The 17,325-nt window shown below is 40.2% G+C and overlaps 1 protein-coding gene across 1 annotated transcript in view; it reads right to left on the minus strand.

Moving 5' to 3' along the window:
- asic4a (acid-sensing (proton-gated) ion channel family member 4a) overlaps positions 1-17,325 on the minus strand; it is a gene marked incomplete at its 3' end in the record, with an annotated part of 98,073 nt that overhangs the window by 6,210 nt on the left and 74,538 nt on the right. The window contains exons 2-5 of the mRNA XM_079254546.1: positions 14,133-14,277; positions 10,570-10,697; positions 10,290-10,443; positions 2,474-2,527 (exon numbers count right to left, since the gene is read on the minus strand). Of these exons, the coding sequence (XP_079110672.1) occupies positions 2,474-2,527; positions 10,290-10,443; positions 10,570-10,697; positions 14,133-14,277 (481 nt within the window). The remainder of the gene's footprint in view (positions 1-2,473; positions 2,528-10,289; positions 10,444-10,569; positions 10,698-14,132; positions 14,278-17,325) is intronic.

The following is a 17,325-nucleotide window of genomic DNA, read 5'->3' on the forward strand; positions in this document are numbered from 1 at the left end:
ACGCACCATTAAACAATGTTACTGTCCTTTTTCAATAGAGAGAGTGTTAAAAAGTCAAAGGTCAATGACAAAAAAATTCCTATATGATTAAAAACTGTTTCTACTGGTGTGTGCTTACTTAACTAAAATAAATGTTATTTTTTTATTCTCTCGACCAATTATGTCCACTTGCTAAAGAGCCACATACATAGCAGGAGACAATATCTGTGCTACGGTGTGTCTTAATGGACAAATGACCCTGTGAGTTTTAACACAGCAGTACAGCCTTGTGTGATTGGTGCTAGAGCACAGCTTGTGATGAGCGATGCCTTAAAAAGTACCAAAGATAGTCCTGTAGTGCCGTTATCACCAGTTGTACACAAAGCTACTTAATCTGCTTGCAGATGAAATATGCTTATGTGTGGAAAATATTTTGTCCTCTGGTGGCCACCATATTCTTGGCATCTGAAGTCATTTATGTGCTCATCTTTACCATTAGATGTCAGTAATTCTTAAACACTGTATCTTTAAAGGCCAAACGTGCTGGACATAGTCTTGTGTAGTTGCAAAAATAATAGATTACATCCAACACCAACCTGCTTCCTCTCTAATCTTGTGGAAAAGATCCTTTATGGGCAAAAAAACCCACCAAAGGTGAGTATAGAGTTCAATGGGCTACTGAAGCCCATTGAAATGGAAAATTGTGTAAAAATGTTTAAATTGCTTTGTTTGAGGTAAAGAAAAAATGTTTCAAATTTTCTAATTGAAAAATACATTTTTTTGTACTTTTGCTATTAAACTGCCCCAGATTTTATATTTCTTTCCATGTAAACAATTGTAATGCTACAGATTTGGTATAAATTTTCCAATAACTCTAGAAGTAACAGCTTTAAACAAATCATTTGGGTGATATATTAAGCGATTAAATAACTTTGTGTCAAATTCTTGCAGAATTTTTTGCAAAGTGTGTTTATGGCAAAACAAGAACCACAACTTTCATATCCTGTGTCAGTGTCAACACATTTATTCATTCATTTATTATCCTAACCGCTTAGTCTGACTTTGGACGAGAGGCAGGGTACACCCTGGACAGTTTGCCAGTGCATCACAGGGCCAACACAGAGACAAACAACCACTCACGCTCACACTCACTCCTATGGACAATTTAGAGTAACCAATTAGCTGTCCATCTTTGGACGGTGGGAGAAGGCCAAGAACAAAGACACAAAAAAACCCTTCAAACCTGAAATGACCACTTTGTTACCCTTTAAATACAACAGTCATGTATGAGATACATAATGAGAGCTAGTAGAAAGGTGGTAACACTGTGTTCTTCTGGGTTGTTCATTTGTTTCAAAGCTCACAAAAACAGAGAGAAAAAAAAATTCCCCCTAGAAAATTAATTTTCCAGACTAGATCATGTTTAGATATTAGACACAAAACAAATGAATATACTCACCAGTGATCTGCAGAGCCTATAAATAATGTGATAGAACTGCTATTTTATCTAAGACACAACTGTCATACTGTTTACAATAATGCTGTAATAATTATTACTAGGAAATGAAATGATGAAGTACAGTAAATGCCACTGAGGACTTTTTTCACGGTACATTTCACCCAGAGAAGTCACTTTCCCATTAACAAATCCATATTTATGATCCTAACTAAAACAACACAACAGAACCAGGAGAGTAAATGGCTTTTTCCCTCCATCACTGTTTTAAAATTCAAAATGTATTCAGTCCAGACAAAAACGGGTGGAAGGATAAGTGAAAGAATAATTATAATTTGATTATTTCAGTATTTTATAAGACTAACAATAAGGTTATTAGTATGCAGAAGCATGATGTCATATATTCAGTCAGATGTGGGAGCAAAACATATTTTATATTATAAATGTAGAAATTATACTTTAATGTTTTACCTTTGATGGAGGTTGAATCTATTCATATTGTTAAGATTCAGGAATATGGTCCACATGAATACGGTCCATTCATGTAAGATATATCTTAGATCTCATTCAGCCTGGCTTTAAACAGGGCTTGAATTCAGCAAAGAGAGACATAATTAAATTTCTGGGTTATTTGGATGAGAAATGATAATTGTACTGCTATGCTAATAAAATGGTCTGTTTTTTTTTGTTTTTTTAAAAAAATTTTTTAATTATTGGAATTTCATTGAAACCAAGGTTTCTGCACAGAGAGGGGGGTGAGGTCAGAGCTGAGGCTGAGGGTGGAGGATGAAGATATGAGGGAACGAAGCACAGGTTTAATATTACCATTATAACAATGGAAGCAGGACAGCCATCAAGCTCTAAAGTGAGTAAATCACAATGGAAAAAAAAAGTCATTTCAAAATATCCATTCTGCCTCCAGGTATCTCTGTAACAGGGTGGGGAAAAATCCTTATCATATTTACTGATTGTGTTTCCATTTCCCTTTGGGGGAGTCTGTTGTAATGAGAAAAGAAATGAAGGGAAATTGTTCCTTACCGAGTGCTTTGTCAACACAGCTGATTTTACTGGGAGGGCAGATATCTGCAGTTCCTGGAAAGGAGAGCACAATATGAGTCTGATCAATCAGAAACAAAATGAGCAGTGACCTGTGTCTGCTGCGACGAGGAAGTGGGGCTGTGAACAACACGCCGCAGCTTATCATTCATCTCCAAATGAAGGCAGGCGGGCAGAGGGTGACTTCCAGCCACATAACGTGGGCCATCTTGGCCGTCTGTCCTTGACTGCACTGAGAAATGGAGCATGCTGGCCCCACCCGCCAGGCATATTTAGAAAGTCTTTAAAAACCAATCAATGAGACACTTCCGCCTTGCAGACAAACATAGCACCCGGGCCATTAATGACAGGTATTCATCAGCAGCACAATTAATTAGCAGAGGTGTGTTTTTCTATCAGTGAAACTTTCATGGGGCTAAAGCTTTCTGGAAGTCTGCTTCCCAGTTTCAAAGAAATGCAAAAAAGAAACCATATCGGTCACCGGAGAAGTCAACGCTCACCCACTTTCAGGTGGCTCTGTGGAGTTTTGAAGTTAAAACTTTTTCTCAAAAGGAAGAGGCAGTCTGCTGTCATTTGAAGAAGTCTTCATCAAACTTTAATCATGATTTGAAATAATTATTTAATTTCTTCAGTCTCTTTCGCTTTTAGAAAGTCTGAGTGTTGGGCAAAAGCTGGTCTGTGTGCTGTCCACACATCACGAACAAGAACAACTTAATAGCTTTTTTGGGTAGTTACTCAAATAGAAATAGACTTAAACACTAAAATATTCATCATTGGCCAGACAAATGTAGAAAAACACAATTTACCTTCTACCCATCGCTGTTTGAGCGTTATGTCCCTTCTAAACAACCTCGTGGTGGGACAGTCCAGCCTAAATGGACTATTTCAGCTGAATTCTTAAGTTATTCAGTTATATATTTTTTATAAAACTATACTAACAAATTTACAAAAGTACATTTTCCCTGATGAATAAAGAAATGTTTCCACATTCAAGTTTGAATCCAGATGTGTTGGGTGTATTTCTAGTATCCACAGTAAGCGCAGAGTTAAAGGACGTCAAGATGAAATGTCGCTTCCTGTTCTGTTGGCTGGACGTGGTGTTATCCTGAAGTTATCTGTTGCCAGAGTTGATGCAATCAGTTCAGAAATCCACGTCTGCTGAATGTAACTGAATAAATGTGAAAGCACAGTCTGCCTGGTGGATGTCAACAGCAGCAAAAAAATGCAATGAATGCATTATGGGACAAAATCCAGAGAGAAGCAGAACCTGAACAGAGATGGACCAAGAGCTGACTGTGATGCTGATATTCAGGAAGAAGAGAATGATATCAGTTCATCTGCTGTTATAATTATTTTCTTGCATTCATACACTGTTAATAAGACTGATTAAATAAATGTTTATTTACTCTGAACATTACATATCAGAACATGTTGAAAAACGTAGTGAGAAGACATTAGTTCATTATCATCATTTACTCTAATTTATACCCTGTTCAAGCTGTGCTGACCAAAACATAATCAGAGCAGGAAAATCTGTTATTTAATTAACAGGGAGACTTTCTGAAAAGTGTGTTATTTCTCTTAAACTGCAGAGATGGAAGGCTTTTTATTGGTGTCTTTTTCATGATAACTGATAAGCACGTCCCTTTCAATTAAACATTGTTTTCATACTAGTGAAAAAGAAAACATTTTGTATCGCTTTGGAATGGCGATGCATAATTATACATAAAGCTAAATATTGTGAAAAATTCAAATGAAAATGGGCTAAATGGCTTTGCAAATGCATTTATTGATTGGGAATTGACAAGTGAATCTTGTTTTATTTAAACATGTGACATAGGGTGCGTAACCATACACCGATCCAGACACCTCTTTAAGACCTGAAAATGATAGCGATTGCCTCTGACTTCAACAACAGCCATGATTATTAGATAGTTTAAAATAAATCATTCCACTGTGAGGAAAATGTTCTACCAATCATCCAAAACTGCCTCAGCAAACTCTGAATGAAGCCCAAACGAACTCTGGCATCTGTTCTTACCAAAGTCACCGTGTTGATGATCATAAAGAGGACACACGTATACATGGGAGAGGTATTCCAAGAGGAAGCAATCATTTTCAAAAAGGGACATTTATGAAAAAACTCTTCCAGATTGCAAAAAAAGTTTGGCCCACATATGGGCCACAGCTGCAGCTCTGTTTGGCCTTGATTTACAGCGTTGGTGCCATGTGAGCCGCCAAAGCATGTAGCCCGCAAGGAGATTTCTGTAGTCTATTTCCATGCTGGCTAAACCCGTTTGGACAACTTGTGGCCCACACATCAATTACTAATGCCATAACAGAATCATAAGTGCCAAGAGTAGCCCAGATTAGGCCCAAAGATGCCTGTTATCCCGGTGCAGTTTGTCTGGGAACATATGGGCAATGACGTGTTCTGTGCAGATCAGGGTTTCACCGCTGTGAAAAACTGAAGTGTGGTGATAGAAATGTAATGACAGGGCTTATCAAAGACTCAATATGTACCTTAAATCTTTGCGTTCTGGACTCGTTTGATGACAAAGTGACATCTGTTATGTAAGTTTCTGGAGCTGTTGTTGCCCAGCAAGGCTGAGATACAGAACTGTGTAACTTTTTTTTTTTCAGGGCACCATATGATGGTGCAGTTTTGCTTTGTGCACTACGTCATGTGAGTAGCTAATAATGTGCATCATGGCTGATTCAGCAAAAAAACATAAGAAGACATTACTGGTGGAAGTGAGAAAGAGGCAGAGAGAAAAGTGACATGGTAAGAGATCAGACAAGATAAGAGTTCACAGTAATGCAAGATGCAAGGTGGGCGAGTCACTCAGAAAATCAGTAAAGGTTCTGTAGTGTGTCCTTAAAGTCCGGATTTTTCCATTTTATACGAGTGAAGTTAAATTATGCAGGAAAGCAATAATTATCCAGCAAGGGAGAGAATTTTACATGAAAAACAGATAAAACATTTATTGGTGTCAGACAAAGGTGAACAGCTACTCACACAACAAGGCCCACAAGAAGAACACTTCTGCTTAAAGAGGCTGTATAACTTAAGAGGTCACGCTAATTATTTCATGTTATTGTTCAAGTACACCACTCCACCTGCCAGACACTGCTTTGAGAAGAACAAAATGTCTGTTTGCACCAAAACAGACGAAAACAAGCCAACAATTTCAATGTTTTTACTTGTGCAATAGACGACACCGGACAACAATGTAGCTGCAGAAGCATTAAAGGGGTTAATTTTGTATTAAAATTGGCTACCACCAATCAAATACGTCATTCTTATTTATTTAGTTGAGTGTCAGCTGCACCGTGTAAATGCACACACACTAAATTTCCTTCCTAAATTCTAAATGCCGCCGTTCTCAAGATGCCTGTTAGCCACATCAGTCAAACAGCTTGCTTTCAGTGACTCAGCTCTCTGACTTCCTGCTCTCTAGCTGTGTTGACGCACACACTGAGTGAGTTTGTCAGACTCGACTCTGCAACATATCCCCACGCTGAGCAAAGGGGCTGCTTGAATGGCGTTACAACAGCAATCAGTGTGCTCATAGAAAAACGATCATCTCCACAAATATAAATTAGCATCGTGTGCCGACAACTCGAAGATTAATTAGCATGAAAATTTTGCAGTAATATTCATTCCATCGGCAGGACATGCATCTGTGATGTTGATAACACTTTGACTCTTATTGCACCACCGTGTGATGAGGAAAGCAAAGTGATGTGGATTCACAGTGTTTCCACTATTAATATAAACTATAGTATCTTTCATGATGTCTTTTCATAGTGTCATCATGACATATATTGTTTATGACCACTTCAGTGAAAATCCAGTGGCATTCAACCTCACCAATGCATTGTGTACACTGATAATAAATAAATGTGGTAGCATGCATGACGTGACATACAGGTTTATCTTAGAAAATTAAAATATTATAAAAAAGTTCAACAATTTTTGTCACTCATTTCAGAATGTGAAACCCATAAATTATATAGATTCATTACACAGAGTGAAACATTACAAACGTTTTTTTTTTCTGGAAAGTTTGATGATTGTGGCTTATAGATAATGAAAACCCAAAATACAGTGTCTCAAAAATTAGAATATTACAGAGGATCAATGAAAAAAAGGATATTTTAAACAGAAATGTCAGGCTTTTGAAAAGTATGTTACTTTCCAAGCACTCGATACTTGGTTGGGCCTCCTTTTGCATGAATTACTGCATCAATGCAGCGTGGCAATGGAACGAAATTTGCTTTCATCTGAGAAACAGTCCAGTCCTTTTTCTCCTCAGCCCAGGTGAGATGCTTCTGTCATCGTCTCTGGTTCAGGAGTGGCTTGACACGAGGAATGTGACATCAGAAGGGCAAGTCCCGGGCCGGGACTTGTTCTTCTGCCCTGGGGCTGTCCCGGTGAGGTGGGGGCATCTACTGCGGCCAGCTGAGGAGTTGGTCGCCCAGGGGAGGAGTCCTTCTCCCCTGGTTGTGCCCCTCCCCATGCCCGCCTCCTCTTCCGCCACCCAACATCATACACACAGCATATAGGGCATGGTGGGGCGGGTGAAGTCGGTGGTCCCAGGAACCCTGAGGGGCATTTTCCGATGGACCCCGGTGGCCACCTGCCCCACTAAATTTTAATTGCAACCTAGACACCAATATACATTTAGGGTTTCGAGGGGACAGGCGCCTTGGCCATGGGAGGTGGACAGGAGCTACAGCGGTGGCCCTTGCCCATCCCCTCCCATTGGGGTCTTTCTCCCCTCGATTTTACTCACAACTTAGACACTATTACATTTACACAAGCAGCACACACACTTAACACACACACACACACAGACACTCACATAAACAAGGGAATGCTGAGGAGGGGGGGTCTGACTGTCTGGCAGCAGCTGGTCTCACCCCCCCACGGCCACCCCTTTTTTTACTTGCACTACAACCACGACCCACCCATGCACACACCACAGAGGCGGGCGGGTGGGGGGGGCAGGGGTCTTCCTATGTCCCCTCTTCGTGGGGAGCACTCAGGGTACGGGGGGCGGGCCTGGTGCTGGCCTAGGGGTTGGGGACGGGGCGCTGCGGGGGACCCTCTGTCCCGGGCGATGCCTGGGCCACATGAGGGGGCCGGCAGGCGTTGGAGGTTGGGGGGGTGCGAGTGTTGGGGACAGTAGGGCTTGGGAGGGAGAGGGATGGGGAGGGTGCTGGTGAGGGGGGATAGGAAGCAGCGGGAGGGGTGTGGGGAGGGGTTGTTGGGGGGATGGTCTACGGACGTGTCCTTGTCCTTGGGGATCCCGCCCCTGGTATCGTGGTGGCGCCGGCCCGCGATGGTTTTGCTCTGGGTGGGCGGGGCACGCTGGGTCTTGGCCGGGGCTCTGCCGGGGGGTACGGGTGGTCCTGGGGCCTGTGGGCTGCCGGCTCTCTGTGCGGCCCATGCTTCAGCACCCGGCGCCCGCCGGGCCGGCTTGCCATCGCCCTGTGCTACCCGGTGCCCCTGCCTCGTCGCGCCAGATGGCGCCTGCCTGGAGGCTTCCACTGCTCAGTGGACACGCCTTTCTTTTCTGTCTCTCTTTTTCCTCCTTTCATTTCCTCTTTTTTTTCCTCTTTCCCTGCCAGGTCCAGCTCGGCCATATAAAGACTGACGATAATTGCAAAATGATAAAAGGAAAAAAAATAAATGAATAAATAAAATAAAATAATTATCATAATAATAAAAATATTCAGATTATCAAGGGCAGCTATATACATGAGATGTCTCCCTTGACAGAACAAATCTGTCTGGCAAACAATGGCACGCAGATTGCTGTTCTGTATGCTGAGATGCTGGACAGGACAGGTTAAAAAAAACAAAAAAAAAAACAAAAAAAGGAATGTGACATCTGTAGCCCATGCCTAGGATTCATCTGTGCGTTGTGGTTCTTGATGCGCTGAGTCCAGCTTCAGTCCACTCATTGTGAAGCTCCCCAAATTCTTGACTGGGTGTTGCTTGACAATGCTCTCAAGGCTGTGGTTCTGCCTTTTGCTGGTGCACCGTTTCCTTCCACTCAGCTTTCCATTAATATACTTGGATACAGCACTCTGTGAACAAGCAGCTTCTTTAGAAATGACCTTTTATGTCTTTCCCTCCTTGTGGAGGGTCAATGATTGTCTTCTGGACATCTGTCAAGTCTTCCTCATGATTGTGTAGCCATCTGACCCAGACTGAGAGACCATTTAAAGGTTTAGGATACATTTGCAGGTATTTTGAGTTAATTAGTTGATCAGGGTGTGACACCATGACTTTCTAAGATTTAATTATTTCATAATATTGTAATTTTCTGAGACACTGCAGTTTAGGTTTTCATTATCTATAAGCTACAATCATCAAAATTTCAAAGATTGTGTATTTGAAATGTTTCACTCTATGTGAAATGAATCTATATAATATATAGGTTTCACATTCTGAAATGAGTAACAAAAAATATTGAACTTTTTCATAATATTCTAATTTTCTCAGATGTACCTGTACATGGTTACATAATGAAGCTGTTCAACATCAGTATAATGGAGTGGAGACTGTAAAACAAAAAGGGGCCTTGTGGGGCCAGAGAAATGGCATCAGATTATTTTCATAGATGCAAGACATCAATGGCTTTGCTCCTATTACACCTAGAATTGCGTAAAATCTAAATATCACAGTGAAAAAAACAGGAATGGAAACACCTACGTTTTAAGAAACCACCCAAACATCACTAAAAAGTTTTAACGCTCTAATGAGGCGACTTTTCAGATGCTTTGATATAAAAGTCCCCTGACAGGATGTATGGGGTCATATGACTAGTACTGAGTAAGCAACAGTAAAACGCAGAGTTTTACAATGAATTAAAAAGACAAATCCTCTGATGAAAGTAGCAAGCCCCAATATAACGCTTTGTGGCTACCTTGCATGCACTGCAATTTCTTTTAAAATCTTATCAGCTGGACGATATGTTACAAGAACCGTGGCTCATGCATTAAACATTGTTCAACGCCTACAAATCACAATTATAGGTTGTCTAAATTTTACAAATATCGCTTTTATTTTGTCAAAAAATTCAATGAAAATGCAGTTAATAACACATCTCAACTTTTCATTATAGAAATGATAATTTATTACAAAGGGCTGCATTCAAGAAAGCTTTTTTTTAAAACATGTATTCACAACTACAAACAGTATCAACAGATTTGTGCTGAGCTTAATCAAAGCCAATGTTGGTTCTAAATTAAAGAGGTTTTGGAGGCAACGTGACGTTATGTAAAGCCAGCATACCATCTAGTACAAGCAGCAGTTCTAATGACAACCATGTGCAGTTTTACAAGCCATCTGCTCGTGGAAACCAAACGCAAGAACAACCAAGATCTGTAATGACAGTCATGAACTAACTGTGACCAGAATGGGGTGGGGGATGGGGGCAAGAGAATCATCCCCAGCAGATTTATATAGCTGAGCTCCAGGATCCAAAACTCATTGATACTGTTAATCTGACTGGTCAGCGGTCAGAGAGCTGGCAGCACTGCTGAAGAGAATCTCACTCCAGATATCAGGCATCAAGGTCAGTTACGTCTGTGCAGGACTCCCCTGATTGGGCTGAAAACAATGACTTGTTTTGCAACTCTCAAACAAATACTGTCCTGTCTGGCTGCTTTTCAGTAGTGTGACGACCTTTGTGTTGCCACACGACCACAAGTGAATTCATACACACAGTCTGTCGTTTCTGGTGTGACTGCTGTTCACTGTGTAAAGTCAGTTTGATCTTACCAGGCATGTGTACCATTCTGCATTTGCACACCCGCAGGACTTCATTGGTCTCACAAAGCAAACGACAGGCGCTGATGCTATATGTTTCGTATCCTGGGAACTTCTCCTTGCTGGTGGAGCGGCAGTTCCCCCAGGGCTGGGGCAGGTAGGTCAGCTGGGCACACAGAGATTCATTAAACACCAGTCTGAGCCACCAGAGGCAAACAGTTGCAGGGAGCATAGTAAAATAGTGGTGTTGGTGGTCCTAGGGCAGGGGAGGTGTGTGATGAAGGGAACCTACCCTCTGCTCCTGACATGAAACAAAGGTCTGGAAGCCCGGGGAGACACCAAAGCCCAGCTGGTGGATGTACGGAGGCTCATCCTGACTGTGGATCTGAACTCGGATGCCGGCCTCCAGGGACGTCTCATCTTTTTCGTTGGGATGAAATAGAGCACAAGCACAGAACAGAGCAAAGAGAGAGTACAAGGGGATTTCAGATGTCTTCGTCATCTGACAGCTTGGACTTAGTTTGATGCTAACTGTAAACCATATTTCAGTCATGTTTGAAAAATGAGCCCACAGGGATTAACGATACGTGGCAGCAACAGTACAAACAGAGATCTGAGGAGGAGGGTTTTATTCAGTTCCTTTTTTCAAAATTACATTTATTTTCTAAGGTGCAGAAAGGAAATCCAAGAAAAACACCATTTACAGTCAAGGGAATTAGAAAAGTACACTTAAATTTGAACATTTTATGCATCAGAACATAACAAAAAGTGAATTAAAACTAAATACTTCAAATGTATTAAAGGAGTGAGTAGGCCTAATGCTGAATTTACTGATCAGAGAAAGAAAAAAAAGGTTTGTGCACATAGATCTAAGAAGGGCTGAAAGGTCATTTCCAAGCATTTTAGAGTCCAGCATACTAAAGAGTTCGTAAAATGTCCCAGCAATTCAGCCTAAACCTCAGCATGTTTCATGTTGAAATTCAGCACAGTTACAATAAGACTGGACAAGTACGACTTGGTTGAAAAAGTTGCAGGAGAACAAATCTTTTCTGCTAAAACAACGTGGCATCACAGCTGAGGTTTGCAGTATTGGATCTAAACAAACAACAAGTCTTATAGACTTATATACTTATATACAAATCTAATTATCATCTTTCTTATAAAGTCTTTAGGAAGATTGTGGAATTCATGACAATATGTCCGAGATTTGTTCTAAGTTAAAACAACGTTTAGAAACGCTCATAAAACTATTTAAAGTATTTATGTTCTGACATGTGTGACTAGAATTAGCTTTACATCCACATGCTGCTCTGTAATTAAGATACAACAAGAAAACTACAGTAATGTTTTTGTTAGGTTATTTAAATTGATTTTGGTAATTTAGGAAGAATTTTGTTATGTCAAAATAAAGTTAATACAGATCATGTCCTTCATGACAAATTCAAACTATTTTTCTTCATTCAATAGTTCAAGAAAAAGCCACAGTTAATACACATTTACTTCTATTGCTGGTCATTCTATAATCGCTTTGTACAATACACTGCACACATGCGCATTAAAGCACTCTCATCAGACCTCTTCCCTAAACTACATGAATATCAGTCCATAAATATCCAAGTCATCTGTCTCTCCTTGAACCACTCACTAAATAACTCAAATTTACTACTACAGTGTTATTTTTATATTAAGATGGTTGGTTTTGTGTGAAAATCAAGGTTATAAAAAGAGAAAAAGTAGGTCTACAATCTAGAAGTAACTCCCAATATTTATGAAAAAAGTGATGTTTCAGGCCACGGCCCTTCCTCAGACAGGATTGTGCCATGATCTCTGGGTTAATAGCGAAAGTGACCAACTATCAGAATCACTTGGAGGTTTCATTTAATCAAATCCACCACTCCCTTTATCAGTGCGTCACATATTAAAATGATGCTGGTGGCAATTTGAAAACTGTAGGTTTTATACTGAAAATGTATTGTACAATGTACCAATATCCTTTTGCTCACGACACCACAAGGATGTTTGCCCTGTAGAGCTCACGGGCCCAGACTGCAGGCTCTTGTTCAAGTAAAGCAGCTTAAGGCACATAAAGATGTTTTTATGTGACTTGATTTAACTATGAGAATAACTGCCGCACTGTGCATTTCAGTACACAACTATATTATGATTTTTTATTTTCATTAATTCTTTTGGTGCTCTGTTCACTTAATTTTTTTCATCTGTCTCACTGCAGGCTTTTTCTGTTGTGTTTCTTTTTTTCTGGCTGTTTTTTGTACATTTGATCCTGCACTGTAGCACAGTCATTTCACAAGAGACTTACATTTACCAATGTAAGATGAAATACGCAGACAAGTTTGCAATTCCTGAAGAGCAACTTAAAAACAAATTTAGGAACATTTATAAGAAGATATTGGTGAATAAGGACCCACGGACTCTTTGGACAGACATGATTGTGGATATGTTCACATTCTCAGTTACAACTCTGATTTACAGTAAACACATGCATGATGGCACAAACACCTCATACCAGCAAGCATGGTGGTGGAAGGGTGATGACCTGGGATTGCTTTGCAACTGCAGGATTTGAACACATCACATGATTTAAGATGAGCCTGAACTCCTCTGTAAACCAAAGAATTTTAGAGTTAAATGTGAGGCCATCTGTGGAACAGCTAATCGTTGGCTGAAAGTAGGCCATGCAACAGGACGGTGATCCATGCATAGCAGCAAATCTACAACAAAATGACTAAAATAAGAAGAATCAAGTTGATGCAGTGGTCCAAAGTCCAGACCTCAGTCGTATTGAAATAATATGGGGCTTTAGGGTCACATTCACATTAACCCTTTTTTATTTGAATCCGAGTCCGTTTGCTAGGAGATGTTGCTTTATTTTGGGGAAATCTTAATTTGCCAAACAAATTCTGATTTGGAACAAAGAAGCAGACCTGGTTCTCCTACAAAAGCAGGTCTCGGCCTGCTTCAAGCAGACCAAATACAGTAAGTGGACTATGAAAAAAAAGTCACTTCCTGCATTTGACGTAGCATTGCATTCTGGGTAAATACATAGGAATTGCGTTAGGAGTCCTCTGCTTGTCTGTTGCTGATACTGCGGTCATTGTTGCAGTGTATTTCTGCACTATAGTTGCATAAGAAAAAATAAAAAACCCCAAACAGGGATAGTTTTGTACTCCATGTTTAGCTCACAAGAGGAGGAAAGGGAGTTTTCTTCTTCATGTGGGTTTTGTTCGGTCTTTTGCTAAATACTAGTGCAGCGCCACCTCTGGTGAGAAAGGGGATGTATTATTGTAAAGGTTTGGCACGTTTGACCAAAGTGCAGTGTGAACACGATCTCGTTCTGAATGGATACACCCCTCTTCAACTGAGCTGAGTTCCCAATTGGACCAAGTCTAGCGGACTATCCTGATGAGAATGGACCCTACGGGAGCTGTGTAGAAATAAGTATCTAAAAACCTCCATGAACCTGAGTTGGCCAAGATTCCTCCACAAATGCTGCTGGAAATGCTGCTTCGAAAGCTTTGAAATCATGTATTTTATTCTTACTTTTGGAATGTCAACTCAGTTTTTAGAAAATCATTCACACATTGTAATATGCCACATATTTGTTTTTAAATCTGAATTTCTATTTGTGTAATTTTCAGAACCAGATCATTTTCTATTATGTCTACACAAAGTCATACAACTGAGAGCGGGTGTACTTTCATTTCCACATGAATGTATGGGATGAGCTGCAGAAAAGTGAAAGTATGTAGTTTTTTTTTTTTTTTTTAACTGGAACAAGCGTACCTCATGCACTGGCACAGAACAGGATTATAATAAAAAAATGGTTGTGAGGCTTACTTGTCTCTCTCCAGATAGGCAGATACTCATCCTGCTGGATATCCAACATGATCTCTAGACCATTTCCCATTCCACCCTGCTTGGTTTTTCTGGACGTAGTCTTGTTGCCATTAAAAGTGTAGCATTTCCCATATCTGGTGTAAACCTGGGAGAAGACAGATTCATATCGTGAACATCACCATAAACATGGCAAAGTCCACATGCCGGATGTGACAAGCGGTGCATTGAAATGACTGCAGAGATATGGAGCAAAAAAGTAAACAAACTGAGGCCCTGCCTGGATGACTTTCTGAATATTACACACAAACCAGTGCATGCAGTCTGCTCGCTCAATCCCTCCTCGCCTCAGATAAACTGTATTCGAATCAGTTTCTAACAATCACTGCACAAACCTTTCACAAAGCTGTTTAATAGCATCAGCAGCACAGATCAAAAGCCATGAGAGATTCTTTAACCTTTCTTCAAAAGAAAACAGAAGGCATTAGAAAGTGTTTGCTTTGAATGTGCTATCATACCTCCACCTATCAAGGGGGCTGGGACACATCACCTTTTTGTTTATACCTCTCTAAACTAAAGCAAGATATATCTAGTTACAATCTATTTGACTGTTATTTCTTCAGCAAAAAACATGATTCACATGCTAACAAAAGCATGCTGTGCAGGATGGGAACCACTGAGTATGTCTAAACTCATAATAGGATACTCAGAAACAACAAAACCTAAGCTATGGTTTTTATTTTTCTGATTAAAGTCGGGCTCCAACAATAGTTTTTGTTCAAAACAAAACAAAACAAACAAAAAAAGAGAACCTATTCTTTTCTTTTATTCACTGAACTATCAGGGTGCAGTCGTATCTTCAGAGCCATAAGCAGGTGTGGCAGGTGTCCAGCTTTGGATTCCTGTGCACACTGAGCCTGTGTGCATCAGCTCTAACAACAGCAAGATATGCTTTAAGAGATTGGAAGGCTCCATGTTTTCATTGGCCGTTCAAACAGAAAAACACAACCAGCAGTGCAAAGAGTGAGCTAAATTGTGTATCTCTTGGCTGACAGTTATGTTATATGTTAACCCTAGCTGACATTATCTGGATTTGTGATACCGCCAGTCTGCTCCTTACACTGCTTAGAGCATTGTTATTATTAGATATTTGGACCGATTGTTTATTAGGTCATGTGAATCCTAATCTATATATTTGCATCGGATTACGCAGCATGTGAAGGTAGGGCATAAGCTTTTTAGGTGTGAGATGCTTTCCAGTTCTTGTTAAAATTGTGCCTGAGTTCTGAGTCTAAAAATCATGTTTGTGTGAGTTTTAGTTTGTTGTAAACATTAAGAGAAGAGCAAGAATTACAGATCACATTTTTTCTCAGCTATATTGACAAAGACGTCCACCACACAACAGTTTCACTGTCCTAATTTGTCACTTGTCTTATTTTTGTTCAGTTTAACTCAATTAATACATCTATTCATTTTTTATACCAGCTTATTCCAATGCAGGTTAATGGGGGTGGCCTAAGCCTATCCCAGCATCTACTAAGGAAGATGCAGGGTATGCCATGGACATATTGCCAACCCATTTCAGGCCTAAGTCAGTGAGACAAACAACCACTCACATTTACTCCTAGTGAGAATTCAGTGATCAACTAACATTACATACATGTCTTTGGACTGTGGGAGACTGCCAGAGTAAGAACCCACGCACATGGAGACATCATACTTACTGTAAAGAAAAGGGCCCTGATCAGACCTTGCTACTGTTTAACTGTGTATTTTATAACATGTACCATAAACTGTTCAAGAGTGAACTTAACCATTCATGGGTCAAAACAAATTAGAAAAAGAAAAAATTGTGAGTGGTAGAAATATGTAGAAAAAATTATGAAAAGATAAATAAACCACTTTGCAAACATCTTCATAGTGTCATATTGGCTAATGCAGGGATCCTCAATCCTGGTCCTGAAAGCCCAGTGTCCCTGCTGCAAAAAACACCAGACTTGGACTCAGACAAGCTAAATTCGTCTGCTAAATACACATTGGTTTGAATCCGGTGTGTTGCAGCTGGGACGCTTGAAAAACCTGCAGGACACTGATCCTCAAGGACCTGAACTGAGGATCCCTGGGCTAATGGATTAACTCCTTCCATTGTCTCCTACTTTCCTGTAAAAGGACTCAGTTTAACAGTGGGACGATGTAGTAAATGGATGCCATCATGCAAGAACATGTATGCTTTATTCCTGGTTGCAATAATTACATCCAAGTGTAAGATGTTTGCAGTAACTTTGTCACTTCCTGGTTGGGTTTAGCCCAGAAACTTTGACCAATAACTAAATGGTTGCTAACTTTACAATTTAGGTTCATCTGTTCTCCTGACTGCTAGAGATTGTAAATATGAGACTTTTCAGCCTGCATGAAAAATCACCACATGAGTTTGCATTTAAATGGACAACAGACTCCTGTCCCAGAGGGCAAGCAAACAGATTGTAGAAGACAGATTCCCAGACCATAAGGTGGATTGCTTTTTTTTTTTCCTGAAACATGATGAAAGCACACTTTAATTCAATTTTAAAGAAAGTCATCTGGAGGCTTTCTAAATCTACAGAGACTCCTTTAACCAACCTATAGAACTACAGTTCTATCAATCATCTTGCCAAATATAGCTGATAAACATGGTGATCCCTTGAAATAACTGTCCTGAGAGATCCCCCTTCCCTTCGACACACGTATTATACATTTTTCACACTGCACAGAAAAGTAATCTAATGGAGCCATTTCATCCAAACACAACATGAAAGAGGGCAGCGATGAAAGTATTAAAAGTGGAAATCAGATGGCAGAGGAGGTCAACCAGAGAAACGACAGCGACTTAACAAACCAGATGAATACTCTGCAGAGAGATCATTAAAGGGGCCCTAACTGTAGCAGCCTTCACAAAAAAAACACAGATGTTTGCCTCTGACTTTGATATCAGTTTGATCCACATAACAAGCGCTATGATGTCTAAATAGGGGACACTGGTGGAGCAACACAAACTCTCATTTATAGACCAGAGGGTGTATCCACATCTGAGATGGCTAAACAGCAAATCAAAGCCAATGATATTGGCTCGGTCAAGTAATTCTATTCAACAGTGGGCAATTTAGCAACATCCACAACAGTGATTAGAGCAAGAAATAAGCATAGTTTACAGAAGCTT

Source organism: Telmatherina bonti (assembly GCF_933228915.1).
Source record: "Telmatherina bonti genome assembly, chromosome: 15".
Lineage (NCBI taxonomy): Eukaryota > Metazoa > Chordata > Actinopteri > Atheriniformes > Telmatherinidae > Telmatherina > Telmatherina bonti.